The 16,447-nt window shown below is 37.6% G+C and overlaps 1 protein-coding gene across 1 annotated transcript in view; it reads right to left on the reverse strand.

The window, feature by feature from the left end:
* The window catches only part of LOC125232035 (adenylate cyclase type 2), a 348,143-nt gene that overhangs the window by 246,873 nt on the left and 84,823 nt on the right, over positions 1–16,447 (reverse strand). The window contains 1 exon segment of the mRNA XM_048137646.1: positions 10,219–10,364. Coding sequence (XP_047993603.1) covers positions 10,219–10,364 — 146 coding nt within the window.

Here is a 16,447-nt window from a genome sequence, read left to right on the forward strand (position 1 = left end):
GTCGGCGCATTTTCGCAATAAAATTGTGTCATGATAAAAAAAATCTAAATAGGCTACTTGACCCTTTTTTAAATTTTGTCTTATATTATTACTTACTGTCCAATTAACCGAAACAAAATTCACTATATTTTCTTATGACTTAAAAACCGCAAAAAATATTTTTAAAGAATACTTTTACGTAATCAGGCAAAAATAACATCTATCACTAAACTTCACACCAGCCATGCTTCTTAACGCTCTCGATAAAGAATAGAAAACATAGCATAAAAACGATCCAACAATTTTCAATTAGAAAGAGCAATAACATCAGATTGCGACAGCGCGATAATTAGAAACAGTGAAAACATGGACGCTAAAGGGATTCCAATATTCTGTGACCACTTTACGGGTTTGTACCTAGCCAACGTCACAATCGCTTACGCTTTGTAAGCGTTTCGTATCTGTCCTAACCGCTCTTATATAGTGGAGCGACAGAGAAAAGATTGCGTTTCATAGCGTCAACGATGGTCGTTTCAGCTACGCTGCAACAACTAGAATAAAGTCTCAGTAGGCTTTTTTAGGGTTCCGTAGTCAACTAGGAACCCTTATAGTTTCGCCATGTCTGTCTGTCCGTCCGTCCGCGGATAATCTCAGTAACCGTCAGCACTAGAAAGCTGAAATTTGGTACCAATATGTATATCATTCACGCCAACAAAGTGCAAAAATAAAAAATGGAAAAAAATGTTTTATTAGGGTACCCCCCCTACATGTAAAGTGGGGGCTGATTTTTTTTTTTCATTCCAACCCCAACGTGTGATATTTTGTTGGATAGGTATTTAAAAACGAATAAGGGTTTACTAAGATCGTTTTTTGATAATATTAATATTTTCGGAAATAATCGCTCCTAAAGGAAAAAAAAGTGCGTCCCCCCCCTCTAACTTTTGAACCATATGTTTAAAAAATTTGATAGGTTCAGTAGTTTTTGAGAAAAATACGGAAAACTACGGAACCCTACACTGAGCGTGGCCCGACACGCTCTTGGCCGGTTTTTATATAAATATGTAATAGAAAAGACTGTAAGGATTTGATAATTATCATTTCTGAAGCTACGGCCGGCGCAAATGGTTAGGAAATGATGATGATCAATTCCTAACAGTATTTTCTAACACATTGAGAATGCAAGGAAAGTCCGCGTATTAAAAAAAAACCTTATAGCACAAAAATGGCTGACGGACCGAAATAGGTAATATGCAGACATTAAACGTCGAGACGAACTCTAGATTATCCCAAAGTTTCATCCTTGAGAATCTGAGGAAGGTCTGGCGGCCCCGGGCTCTGTCCATTTTACCTTTTATGTATTTGTACAGAGATTGAAATAAACGATATTTCAATGTTTATTCACGGACTTCACAGTAGGTACCTAAATGTGAGTGTGCACGGCAAACGTCCCACTCTGTCGATTGCTATAAAGCCGCCTTGTTAGTTTATTCATATAAGGATACAAGTAAATCTCGCCATAATGCATGGTAACCGACAAAGTGGGACGTTTTACTAAACGCACTCACAAATATTCGTAGGTAACCAGGTCAACCGGAACAAATGTAACCATGGGGTATTGCTTCTATTTCTCGTAACCGATTTGTCGGAACGTCCAATGATGATACATTTTATTTCCAAGGATATTGTCACATATTGAAGGGACCTTTTTCGATTTACGATGTTCAAAAAGAACATTTTTATATTAAAGGAAAAAATGGAATCGTTAGCAGACGTTTCTGCTTAATAAAAATTAATTTAGTATGGGTTAGCACATTGTTACTGGTGAATTCTCAATATAACTTGAGACTCCAGTGCCGTTACAAGATGTAATAGTCTGTCGGTAGATGGCGCTAGACGTCACCCCAAGACGTGTGTACAAAAGGAAAGGCATGGAAAGATTTGCGAAGTCCGGCGTGGCTTCCGTAGCTCAATTGGTAAGAGCATTGCACGGATTGCAAAAATGGTGCGGGTTCAAGTCCCGCCGGAAGCGTAAATTTTTCCATTTTTTCCTTTAATATAAAAATGTTTAGAATCGTTAGCAGACGTTTCTGCTTAATAAAAATTGATCAAAAAGAACTCTAATAAAAGGGTTAAATTAAACACGCCTATCATGTCTTATCGAGGTTATATTATATTTTATACTATGTTTGAGAAAAGCACTATACATACCTGGACGGGAAATATGGGGTTGCCTGCCTCAGACCTATCAGACCTCGCTTCGCTAGTCCGTCTATATATTTTCGACCGGCAACCCCTTTCCCGGCCTCTGTAGTAATGTAACATTACACAATTCGATGTAATTTAATCATAGCTTTCAATAATAAATATATCAAGGGAGGGAAATGCGCCCCTTATAAGCTTTAATAAGAACCCCGAGAACCCTTACGTACTGTCAACAAAGGCGAATAAACGTCATTGGACTGTCCAAGTCGGATGTTATGGCCCTTTCAGACCACTCGAGCCGCACATTACCCGCATTAGGGTCAAACGCCATGTCTCCGGCAACTTTATCGGATTACTGCAGGCACCAAGCCTGCGACCAGATATATCAGACTAGTCAAATATTAGAATACTTAGATAGTTAATATTTTTCTTCTGTAATTTCCTACACCCTTAGGAATTCCAGCTGAAAAAAAGGCGTTAACTTTTAATAATCCCCTAGAAATGTAATATTCATATTTGATTTGTCATTTCACTAGTGAAAGGAAATACACCACGCCTATTTTTTTTTGTCTACTCGTTGACTTTAATCTGTCAATAGGACACCACATTTCAGTGTTAGATAGTCTTTGACACTTAGTCAACTATAATATTTCATTACAGTTCACTTTTAGTTAACTGTAATAATTTCAAAAATAGAACTTCATACAAGTTCTTTAGTAATTTGTGATACCTGGCAAATTTTTCTGCATCTGAAACACGTTTTTTTTATCTATCGCGTTATCGATCAATCAGAGACGGTTATTACAAACAATTGGTTGCCAGGTAATTAGATGTTGATACAACGGTGAACGACGCTATTAACATTAATTTTAACTTGAATGATGGTATTTTTCGTCCATAGATGATGAAGATGATGACTCATAGAAAAAGTATTGTATACAATAGTGATATAATTAAGCTTTTCACTCTCGTACCGTACTATTAGGCCACTCAGCAAGCTTCGTGGCCTAAACATGGTACTCGACTGTAAAGCTTTGCATTATATCACGATTGTATAATAGTACATTACGATACAAGTGCGTAAAAAAGGAAGTTCGAAACGAGTGGCGATAAATTAAAACACGACCGAAGGGAGTGTTTTAAATTGACACGAGTTACGAATTTCCTTTTTGCACGTGTATCGTACGACGTTTTTCAGTACAGATGAGCCTCGGAACGTTATCGTGAAAACCACGGCGAAAAACATACCCAAATACATATTTTAACATACAATCATAACACTCAAAAAAAAATACAGCTAAATATCAGTATTTTCTTTTACAATCGGCTTCCTTTTACAAACTATTTCCTCCATCAATCAGTTGCAATCTCTCATGTCTGCCATACGAGACAGTTTAATCCGATACCCTTTGCCCAGCACACATAATAGGATTAGGTCTAAGGTCACTGCAGATCGTGTTAAGTCTCCGTCCCACACAATTATGGTTTATGAGATTACTCCCGAAGTATCATGCTTTTGGCAGATAGCACAGACTAGCCAGTTGGTAGTGATACGCTCGGTTTTAGTGTCTTGTGAACTACGAATTTATCTGTTATAAAACAAATCGATGAAGAAATTATCAAAATAATATACTGAGTAGGTCTGAAGTTCCGTCGTAAACGAGACGATAAATATAAAAACCCTTAGGTAATTCAATAACACTGTTAGATTTTCAGACTTTTTCTTTGACCATAAGCTTCCTTTTACAAACTATTTCCTTCATCAATCAGTTGCAATCTCTCAATGTCTGTCCTGTCATACCAGACAGTTTAATACGATACCCTTTGCCCAGCTCATATAATAGGATTAGGTCTAAGGTCACTGCAGATCGTGTTAAGTCTCCGTCCCGCACAATTATGGTTTATGAGATTACTACCGAAGTATCATGCTTTTTGCATATATAGTACAGAATAGCCACTTAGTAATGATACGCGCGATTTGAATAGAAAATAATAGCTTTATGTATTAGACACATTCATAGTCAGTTGAATACAATCAATTGAGACCGGGTAAATTCTGTAATTGTTTTATTGATTTAGCAGCAGGGGGCCGATTTTTGAATCTCACGGCGTTCGAATTCAAAAAATTGTCACTGAAAATAGTAGGCAATTCACCGTTTTCAACCGGTATTTTAGTGACAGTGAGACTCAAAAATCGGCCCCCAGTATCAATATAATTTTATGAGTTATTTTTGTGGATTTTGATTCGTTTTTTAAACATATCTATTGAAATATTTGCACAAGTTTTTATAATCGAATGATAAAGTAAAAAATTAAATGTTCTTACTTATAAGTACCAAACAAAAAAAAAAGATAAAAATGCATACCGATTTCATTCTGTACAATTTTAATTGTTCTTATTATTTAGTTTAGCGATTGAAAACCGCTCAGTTTGACTTTCACCAAGTAGTCTGTTCTCTTTGATCCCGCTGACGGCTTAGTGGCGTTTATTTAGTTAACATGAGGCTTAGGTCCGGAAAGCTCTTGATGAAATTTAATACCTAAGCAGGCTAACCCGCTGATGCGCGTAGGAGTAGTGGGATTATAAATTCTGTATCTAATTAAAGCATCTCACAAACTGCGTGGTATCATAAATTAAATATAACAAGATCATACCATCCCATACATTAAAATGCGACCGCCTAAGACCGCGCTTACACTCCACCACACATAGATGGCGCCACAAAAAAAATGTCTTGTTGCTTTCATTTATACTTGTAGATGGCGTTAAGTGTCACTTTTGAGTCAAAAGTTTTGACATAGATTTACGGCTTGGAATTGACACAATGCCAATCTACAAATAATCGGTGGCAACAAGGTATTTTTTGTGGCGCCATCTATGTGTGGTGGAGTGTAAGCGCGTTCGTAGGCGGTCGCATTTTAATGTATGGGATGGTATGATCTTGTTATATTTAATTTATGGTGGTATTAAGTCTTAAACATGCAACGAATTAGGCTCGCGGTGAGTTGATTAAGATGTATACGTAGATATAAAAGCTAAGGCACTGGTCTTACCAAAAGCGAGTAAGCTATGAGCTATCGGCTATAGAAACGAACAAAAGATAGTCGCTCCCGTGTAAATGAAAGAGACAACGAGCGATTTATAGTTCATGCTCTGCGACGAACTATAACTCGCTCGCGCTATCATCGCGTCTCTTCGAACTAGGGCTGCAAAAAAACGGTTCTTTTTTCTGGCTTAAAAAAAACATGAAAAAAAAACCTTGAAAAAAAAACAGTTTTTTTCTGGAGTATGTTTTTTTTCTAAAGTACGAAATCTCAAAATTTGCAAAGCAGTTAATACTTTTATACGGTTTTTTAGACTTAATGTCAACTATTAAACGAATTTAATCAAATAACTTTAATTTCTGGTCTTATAAAAGTAACATTTACGAAATCTGTAGTTGGTAGTTATCACTATTTACTGTTGGCAACACCACCGCCTCTCCACGCTGCACGCAGCATCGGGGATTCCTCAATAAACGTTTGTATACTGAATGTTAATCGAATTAAAATGTATGTTTTGTTATTGAAACAAGTTACAAGTCACGAAAAACCGGTATTATCGAATTATTTGTTCATCTGAAAAAAAAAACATATTTAGAAAAAAAACCATGGTGCTCGGTTTTTTTCATGTTTTTTTTTTCATAATTCTGAAAAAAACATTTGGTTTTTTTTCTATTTGCAACCCTACTTCGAACCCCGAACCACAATTCACAATGACATTGACACTAAACTTGACACTGACAATAGGCTAGTTTCCTCTACTAGTCAAATCAGCTTCTTTTTATGAACTGTCAAAACGATTCGCTAACATGGAATTACTATGAAATACTGAGGAGTGACGTCACGGTCAATTCATTTACTTCATAATTATGTTCCTCTTTGACTTATTAAATAGAAATTATGTTTAAAAATAACTACTGTCCATATTTTTCTTGTAATTATGTGGTGCTTTATTTCGTGCACTGCATAAAATATTTTATTTTAAGTATAGGAAACTAGCCTATTCTGTGCCTATTTCTGGGTAACTATTAGTTAACATTAAATAAATGTTCACAGAAATCGCGAAGCGTCTGGTTGAGGTAACTGGTGACCGAAGAGCTGGCGACTTCCTCGCACAACGTATCAGCATTGCGATACGGCGAGGAAATGTCGCCAGTATCCTTGGTACAATGCCTCAAGGGCCTATTTTAGACATTATCTAGCTTTTAAGTTTAGTCTTAGTTTGTTATTATTATGTAAATATGTTCATGTAAATAAAGAATTTTATCAATGTAATATACCTACAAAGAAAATTACCAATGCCTCCAAGTGTTCCAAGTTGGATTCGAACCAGCGTACTCCGTTAACCGGACAGTTGTTTTTTATAACATAGTTACTCAGCGTCAATATTTCCTTCTTGAACATGAACAGGCAACGAACAACAAAGTGTCACTGTCGGGTGGCAATTGTCACTATTGTGAAGTAGGCCACAGGCTTCCATGACCAATTGCCTCCAGGGCGATACATCGTATATTATATAGATTAACGGACATGAATAGTCAACCCTCAATGAAAGTCAGCTGGCGCTTTGTTGGTGTATTAAAAAATGGCAGCCTGAAACAGGTACAAAATATTGTATATTCAGTCATCGCCTCCCGTTTCCTACTTTGTCAGGTGATAATTTAGACGCTATTATGAACAATTAATAAAAATCGTCAGCTGTCTGCATCGCGGAAGAGCAAGAGAGACTTGCGTAACTACAGTTCACTAAGTAGCGTAAGCAATTGTCTCCGGTCTCTGGTTAGATAGTTAAAAGCCATTGTTAGAAAACTCATAACATTCGAATTCAGAGAAATATGGACTAGCCAATAGGCCTAATTTCTCATCGAGATTGGTAGATCAGCCGGCGTATCATGCTTCTAATTTTATCACTTATCCACGTGGATAAGACATCTGTCACGCTTTAGCAAGTATGGCAGTGTGAGAGTGACAGATCAGACAGATGTCTTATCCACGTGGATAAGTGATAAAATTGGAAGCATGGTACGCCGGCTGATGAAAGACGCTTCTCCAAATTAGTCGTATCCGAAGCTAAGAGGATGATAACACGGAGATAAATACAAGACTTATTTACATTAATTATATTATATACCATAATACATGCATCTATATTATTCCCAGCTAATTCCAAAAGCCGCAAGCCGCCTCTAACGAATTTAATACACTAGTTTACTGTTAATAAACATCACTTAGGGGAAGTTGGTTAGAGCTTTAGTATGTGGAGTTTGGTAATTAGGTAAATTAATAAGCGTTTAACCCTTTGAACGGCACGGCTACTTTTCCCAGTGCGTTATCGTAAACCTTGGAGGAATGTCCGAAGGATGCGCGCGTGTGATGAAGACTTTGGCGGTTAAAAGATTAAATGCCTAATAAAATACGCCACATAGGTACTTAGAGGCTTACCTCTAAGTTTTGCCTTAGCAAAAGTGTATAAAATTAGATTGTTATCTTAGCTGGGGCCCATTTCTCAAAACTGAAAGTTACAAGTTACAAGTGGAAGTCTCTTTCCAACTTGTCACATTAGACATTGACAACCACTTGTAAATTGTAACTTGTAGCTTCGAGAAATGGGCCCCTGGGGCCCGTTTCTCGAAAGGTACAAGCCTTGTATTACAAGTGCGCGAACTGTCAAATCGTATGGGTTGTCATGGAAACACACTTGTAATACAAGGCTTGTACCTTTCGAGAAACGGGCCCCGGTCTTTGTCTCATAATAAAATGGAGCACACCATGCTTGGCACTAAACTTCTAGACCGAGTGAGTAATGTCGAGATCTGACGCCGCACCAAGGTGCGAGCATCATTTCCAAGCTCAAATGCAATTGAGCGGGACATGCTGCATGCACAGTGATGGCAGCTATGATACAAACAGATCAATCACACGCAGTATCTCGCAAGCTGCGACTATACAGTTACTTACATCAGCATGGAATCCTCCATGCACACAGCGCTCAGCAACATGAGCGTAAATGTGAGCGTCACACACAGCGCAGACACGAACAGCGCGTGTTTGAGCCGCATGCATAGATTTATATATTACTAGCTTTTACCCGCGGCTTCGCCCGCGTAATAAAAGTATTCATTAAGATTTTCATTTGGATCCGTAGGGACCGTAGGTTTCTCTGTAGGTATATTTATCTACGATTATTTCGATTGCACATAATACTTTTGCTTGCAATGATTGTAGAAATATTACACATCGACCACAGCGTAGGTAATTCTATATACGCTGGGGAAACCTTTATAAACATCCCACATAGCCCGTATTTCGACACTATGATCGGTGGGTAAAAAGTACTTTTTTCTATTATCCCTTACAATTTTTTACATTTTGCTTATACTTATCGCAAACGTAATCTTCAAGCAAGCAAACAACGATCGTCTTAGAGCACATTGATTGTAAGAGACCGCCGACCGATTATCCGTATCCCTCTAACGATACCCATATTATCCGTATCCGTATCCGTATCGCTATCGCTAACGCTAACGCTATCGCTATCGCTATCGCTATCGCTATCCCTATCGCTATCCCTATCGCTATCCCTATTGCTATCCCTATTGCTATCCCTATCGCTTTCCCTATCGCTATCCCTATCGCTATCCCTGTCCCTATCCCTATCCCTTATCAAGATGTTTAATGATATAACACTTTAAGTTCTCGCGCTTTGTACACATATTTAAAGTCACATACAGGTCGAACGCTATTAATTAACATTATTTTTACCTTTTTTCCCAACGTTTCGGCCAGGTTGCACTGGCCGTGGTCGCGGAAGACTGATGTCCCAGCAAAATGTCACCGGAGATGTAAACAACACAAAACTACCCGATATTAATTTATATAAATGTTCGGGGTAGACAAATAAATATAATCTACCCGCTTTTAGTTAATGTTTATTTCCCACCATGTTTATTTTAAAGGTAAAAATATAATGTTAATTAATCGCGTTCGACCTGTATGTGACTTTAAATATATGTTTAATGATTTCTTATCAAGTGCTAAAATATAAAGTTTCATGGTTTTATCATTTAAAATTAAGAAATCCCATACAAACTTTCAACCTCTTTTTCAACCCCTTCATCCCTTTTTTTCGAAATAAAAAGTAGCCTATGTTCTGTCTCAGGGTCTAAAGATTGTCTGTTCCAAATTTCATCAAAATCGGTTGCGTGGTTTAAGCGGGAAAGCGTAACAGACAGACAGACAGACAGACAGACAGAGTTACTTTCGCATTTATAATATTAGTATGGATTAAGCTAGATTGAGTTGTTAGGCCAAAAAGTGTGTCCACATGAGAGGGTAAAGTTGGGGCTGGTGTCCCTCTCGCACTTATAGCCACTGTCAAAATTATTCGAATGAAGTCATCACTGTCATTATTTGGGGATACCAGTCAATATTCAAAGTTACTACCAAATCTACTAATACCGAATTAAAGTTTTTTTTTAATTGCGCAAATTGGTTTTATGGCTTCATAATAATGACTTACCAATTCGTTACAAGGTATTTATATCCTTGCCTCGATATAATACAAAAATAATTTAAGAAGTTTATAGACTTAGTTATCATATAGGTAAAAATACTACTACTATAGTAATCTCTTTAACACTGGTCACACGTTCGAGAGGGACACCAGCCCCAACTTTGACCCTCTCATGTGGACACACTTTTACTAGTCTGATAAGAACGCCTTTCTGCGCCGGTGATAAAGTTCAATTTAGTATGGCAAAAAAAGTGTGAGCTCAGTCCCTATTGAAAGTCCATGTCGAAGTCCATACCGGCGGTAAAGCGCTTAAAGCTGTGATAATACAGTTACTTACATCAGCATGGAGGATGCACACAGCGCTCAGCAACATCAGCGTGAATGTGAGCGTCACACACAGCGCAGACACGAACAGCGCGTGTTTGAGCCGCATACAGTACCGGTGGTACAGCGCTTCAAGCTGTGATGATACAGTTACTTACATCAGCATGGAGGATGCACACAGCGCTCAGCAACATGAGCGTGAATGTGAGCGTCACACACAGCGCAGACACGAACAGCGCGTGTTTGAGCCGCACGCAGTACCGGCGGTACAGCGCTTCGAGTTCAAGTTCTGTGCCTTCCTCTTCTGTGGACAATGAAATACGTGTTAGAAAGACCCCCACGAAACAAAATGTTATTAGTAAGTAGGGCCCACTGCCCCCTCTCATTTAGCGTTTGAACGTCGACGTCTCATTAACGCCCGCTTTATTGTGACGTTGACGTTCGAAAAATGCCACCCCGTTGCGTCGGCGTTGTTAAAAAACGGCTAATTGCCTTAATTACTATCCTTGTGCGCATAAGTAAGAGATAGACCTCACTGCCCAAACCATAGTCTTATTATGACATTTATTCCAAGTGCGTAATGTTTTTATTGGACTAGTACAGCGATATTGTAAAAATGATTTGAAATAAAGTAGGATATACGAGTTGGTAGACAAAACAAATACCTATTTAAACTTTACCTAATAGACATAATTACAAATGAAAATTTAAAAGTTAAATTAAATTTATTGTCAAATTAAAGTTTTACAATTATTACAGAAAATAGGTAGGTACAAATAGATATAGCCTAAAAATAAAACTTATTGGTAATAGGTAAATTACTAATTGGTAATAAGAGCTGTGGTAATTGTGATGTGAAGTTAGAAATTACTTTTCAATCAAATTACACAACTGTTAATTATTCTGTTAGGTGTCCTATTTCAGGTTTCAAACCTACGCCCTAAGTATTCAGACACCTAGTTAATAACTATAAAGCTAGTTGTCAAAGTCAATATTCATTTGTGTCCATATTCCTACGTATCGGTCCAAGGTCAAGGGTAAAACAATTAAGTTTGAATTTGCTTGAAAGCTGTTTTATGTTTCACTATCACTATCAACCAAAGAGGATCAACTATTAAAGAGAGTTACTGTCAAAGTTAAGTATGTAATCACAGTACATAGACTGCCATCTCTCGACACAAGCTTAAAACTTTTAAACCTCAGTTTTGACAATTTGGTCCATATTCTTAAGCTTGATATGTGTTAAAATGTCAAATATTAATATAAGCGCCATCTAGCCGAGCGTCCCTCAAAGGTGTAACGCCATCTAAGCCACCGTACCTTTTTTTCTATGGCTTTGAGGTACGTTTTTAGGGTTCCGTAGTCAACTAGGAACCCTTATAGTTTCGCCATGTCTGTCTGTCCGTCCGTCCGTCCGTCCGCGGATAATCTCAGTAACCGTTGGCACTAGAAAGCTGAAATTTGGTACCAATATGTATATCAATCACGCCAACAAAGTGCAAAAATAAAAAATGGAAAAAAAAGTTTTATTAGGGTACCCCCCCTACATGTAAAGTGGGGGCTGATATTTTTTTTCCTTCCAACCCCAACGTGTGATATATTGTTGGATAGGTATTTAAAAATGAATAAGGGTTTACTAAGATCGTTTTTTGATAATATTAATATTTTCGGAAATAATCGCTCCTAAAGAAAAAAAAAGTGCGTCCCCCCTCTAACTTTTGAACCATAAGTTTAAAAAATATGAAAAAAATCACAAAAGTAGAACTTTATAAAGACTTTCTAGGAAAATTGTTTTGAACTTGATAGGTTTAGTAGTTTTTGAGAAAAATACGGAAAACTACGGAACCCTACACAGCGTGGCCCGACACGCTCTTGGCCGGTTTTTTTCTTAGACTTTATCCGTCTATACGTTGTGTTCGCGATAAACTCAAAAACTACTGAATTTTCATGCTATTTTCAGCTATGAATATAGTGATATTTGAGGTAGGGTATGTATATAATTCCCATACATCCATTCAAAATAATGTGTGTGTCTGTTTGTTTGTTTGTTTGACGAATTAGCGGGATTTTTTAAGTGGGCATAGTTGAATGAATGAAATTTAACGCGAGCGAAGCCGCGGGCAAAAGGTAGTACAATAACAATATTCAGATTTCTTTTGTAATCCGAATAAAAAATACTATCGTGTCATTTTTCCATCGTGAAAAGTTAAGATTCCAATAGAAGATTTCTGGAACTTTCTTATCCCCTGGGATGGCAAATCTGCGCGACCCTTTTAGCTCCAGAGGCCTATGCTGTAAGAATTTTGATTGAGGCGAATTATTTTCATGTAAAACAGGTATCAGCAGCGGCTGGTCCATTCAAGCCGATTCCCACCGGCTTTCTTTAAATTGATTACTAGTAAAGTACCTATTAATGTTAAGGTAAAGTTTCTTTTTGCTCAGTGTTGCCTAGCAGAAATTTTCACCAGCCGCCACTGACAGGTATATTTATGAGAATGTAGAATAGAAAATAGGCGAGTTGAAAGCGAGGCAAATTGGAGTAAAAGCTCGGCCACACATGCGCGTTTTGGGAGCGTAGGCGGAGCGTTAGCGGACCGTTATCGGAGTGTTAGCGGAGCGCAATGATAGCGGTGCGCCGGACGAACGCTGGCGTTGCGCGCAGCGGACGCCGGCGGGAACTAACGAGCACGGATTGCGAGCGGAATAAAAGAGACTAAGAGAGACATAAATAGCTATTCTACTCAGTCTTCAATCAGCACCATGTTACAGTACGATTAACATCACTTAACGATTCGGGTTTATATCTATCTTGCTCACACTTATGCGATCACGATAAGAGCCGAAGCCGAAGCCGAAGCTCACGATAGGTAAATGCCGAATCGTTAACTGATTTTAATCGCACTGTACTGCTTTTCTCTCCAGTAGGTAAAATAATGAAGGTTTGAAACCAGCTGGCTATCAGTAGGTAGTACTTATACATTGTCGTAAAAACCGGCCAAGAGCGTGTCGGGCTACGCTCAGTGTAGGGTTCCGTAGTTTTCTCAAAAACTACTGAACCTATCAAGTTCAAAATAATTTTCCTAGAAAGTCTTTATAAAGTTCTACTTTTGTGATTTTTTTCATATTTTTTAAACATATGGTTCAAAAGTTAGAGGGGGGGACCCACTTTTTTTCATTTAGGAGCGATTATTTCCGAAAATAATAATATTATCAAAAAACGATCTTAGTAAACCCTTATTCATTTTTAAATACCTATCCAACAATATATCACACGTTGGGGTTGGAATGAAAAAAAAATCAGCCCCCACTTTACATGTAGGGGGGGTACCCTAATAAAACATTTTTTTCCATTTTTTATTTTTGCACTTTGTTGGCGTGATTGATATACATATTGGTACCAAATTTCAGCTTTCTAGTGCTAACGGTTACTGAAATTATCCGCGGACGGACGGACGGACGGACGGACGGACGGACGGACGGACGGACGGACGGACGGATGGACGGATGGACGGACAGACAGACATGGCGAAACTATAAGGGTTCCTAGTTGACTACGGAACCCTAAAAAGTGGTGCCATGATGACGTCACATGCCCGTTATCTTCTACAATATTTGATTATTACGATTTGCATAAAGACTTCGAACCAATCTGTACAGGCTTGAATTACTTAATCAATTAATTTATTTAAACTTTATTGCACAATAATAAAAAACCGGCCAAGAGCGTGTCGGGCCACGCTCAGTGTAGGGTTCTGTAGTTTTTCGTATTTTTCTCAGAAACTACTGAACCTATCAAGTTCAAAATAATTTTCCTAGAAAGTCTTTACAAAGTTCTACTTTGGTGATTTTTTTCATATTTTTTAAACATATGATCAAAAGTTAGAGTTAGAGGGACGCACTTTTTTTTCCTTTAGGAGCGATTATTTCCGAATATATTAATATTATCAAAAAACAATCTTAGTAAACCCTTATTCATTTTTAAATACCTATCCAACAATATATCACACGTTGGGGTTTGAATGAAAAAAAATATCAGCTCCTACTTTACATGTAGGGGGGGTACCCTAATAAAACATTTTTTTCCATTTTTTATTTTTGCACTTTGTTGGCGTGATTGATATACATATTGGTACCAAATTTCAGCTTTCTAGTGCTCACAGTTACTAAGATTATCCGCGGACGGACGGACGGACGGACGGACGGACGGACGGACGGACGGACGGACGGACGACAGACATGGCGAAACTATAAGGGTTCCTAGTTGACTACGGAACCCTAAAAATGTACAAATGGCGGACTTAATGTCTAATATAATGGCTACCAGTCAACCATCGGGCTAAACAGAGACAAGTAAAAATGGTGCACGAATAATGAAAAATAACAAAAAATAGGATTTATCGAAAACAACTGAACTACTTTAATCTTCAGACTCATCAAAAAATACCTCGAGAGAGAAATAGGTCCTCAGCCTGTAAGTTCAAAGGCTGTAAATGAAATTACTAAACCACTTCTGATAATTGCCTAGGCCTTAACCAAACCACATCTCGGACACTGGCGATCAAATATATGAAAGAAGCGTGTTCCTACGCACACAGTCTTACGGCTCAGCCACGACATTGGTCTAAGCGCGGCAGCGGTGAGCGGCGGCCATACATTGGAGCGAGACACAGCGATGGGACTTTTCATTCGCACGTATGGCTGCCGCTCACCGCTGTCGCGCTTAGACCAATGTCGTGGCTGGGCCGTTAAACTCGTATAGGGGCATTTTTTTTAAATTGAGACCCAAAGTTAGTGATAGTTTTTAACAAAATTTTAACTCAATGTCAGTTTTGTAACGACAATTAAGCATGAAATTTCAATAAAAATATTGCGCTTGTGTTAATTACGTAAACTATAAGCAATAATCTACATTTAGAACATGAAAAAAGTTGGTTTTTAGACATATTTTATTTTTAATTGTGTTCAAAAAATGACATCGAGTTAATTTTTGTTAACAACTCACTAATTTTGGGTCCCAAATGTTCCAATTTCTGGAAATACCCATAGCCATCAGCGGGAAGCAGGGAGTGACTATACTGTACGACATTACTCATTATTATACTGTTCCCATTTAGGTCCTTAGCTTGTAGACAAAGACTAAGTGACGAAATTACTAATCCACTTCAGATAATTGCCTAGGCCTTAACCAAACTCTCATCCAAATTGAAATAATGCAAACAGATAACCGAGAGTTTGGCCAATGCTATCAAAGACAAACAGATTTCACCAGAATTTAAATTACTTTACCCCTTTAATGCATCAAGGTTGTAAGTCTACTCTTCCTTATACTATGATTGGACTTTGTCGTATTGAAAATACGACTTGTCAGTTTAATCGGTAGCCAGCTAAGCCGAAAAGTTTTTAAGCCTTTTCGCTTAAGAAATCCTTTCTATTGAAGGCGAAATTTATACAAATTGAATTTATAAAAGAAACCTTATGGAGGCAGGAGACAGGCTAATTTCAATGGTTTTCTTAAGGAATAAAATCAAGATAACAAACTACAATAAGTAATGCTGATTTTCTTAATAGTTAGTCAAAAGCCTCAATCATGAAAATATTCAGTACCGGTTATACCGGATGTATCCAGCCAGGCAAGCACGGTCGCGTGATAAATGATATAACGTCAGGTCATCCTTTTCGCACAATTTGTAAGTGTGATAGACATACTGATGCGAGAGTTTATCCAACTAGAGTGTTACGCCCGCAGTACATGATAAGTTAATTAAAACTGGCCAAAATTATTATTGGGAACATCTGTAGTTATTATATCAACTGTTGATGGAGAGCTGTTATGCAGTAACAAAAAAAAGAAGATGCAACATATAATATTAGCGTCTATAAGAATTAACTTTTCTTACAAACTTTACCTTAAGTACTTACTTTAAAGTTTATTCTGTGTTATTTTTTTAATAAAGTCTTCTAAAATATTGGTCAGTTTGTGAAGTATAAGGCAGGTACTTATAAAACAGAAGCAGCTTCTTTGGAGTAAAGTTAGGCACAATATATTGTAAACAAACGTAAACTCATTCACTTTCTAAGTTAAGTAATACGACTTTGACTTAGGCACAGGCAGCCCATGGTAACCGTACAGTTTCAGTTGATAAGCAAATTCGAACATACATTGACATAAGAATGGTATTTGATTGAAATAAACATACTTAATGCCGAATTTAAAAGATTAAAATCACGTATTACCTGTAGCAAAAGAAAAAGTAGCTAGAACTGAATAATAATAAAAAACCGGCCAAGAGCGTGTCGGGCCCCGCTCAGTGTAGGGTTCCGTAGTTTTCCGTATTTTTCTCAAAAACTACTAAACCTATCAAGTTGAAAACAATTTTCCTAGAAAGT

The sequence above is a fragment of the Leguminivora glycinivorella genome, chromosome 12 (genome assembly GCF_023078275.1).
Source record: "Leguminivora glycinivorella isolate SPB_JAAS2020 chromosome 12, LegGlyc_1.1, whole genome shotgun sequence".
NCBI classification, from domain to species: Eukaryota; Metazoa; Arthropoda; class Insecta; order Lepidoptera; family Tortricidae; genus Leguminivora; species Leguminivora glycinivorella.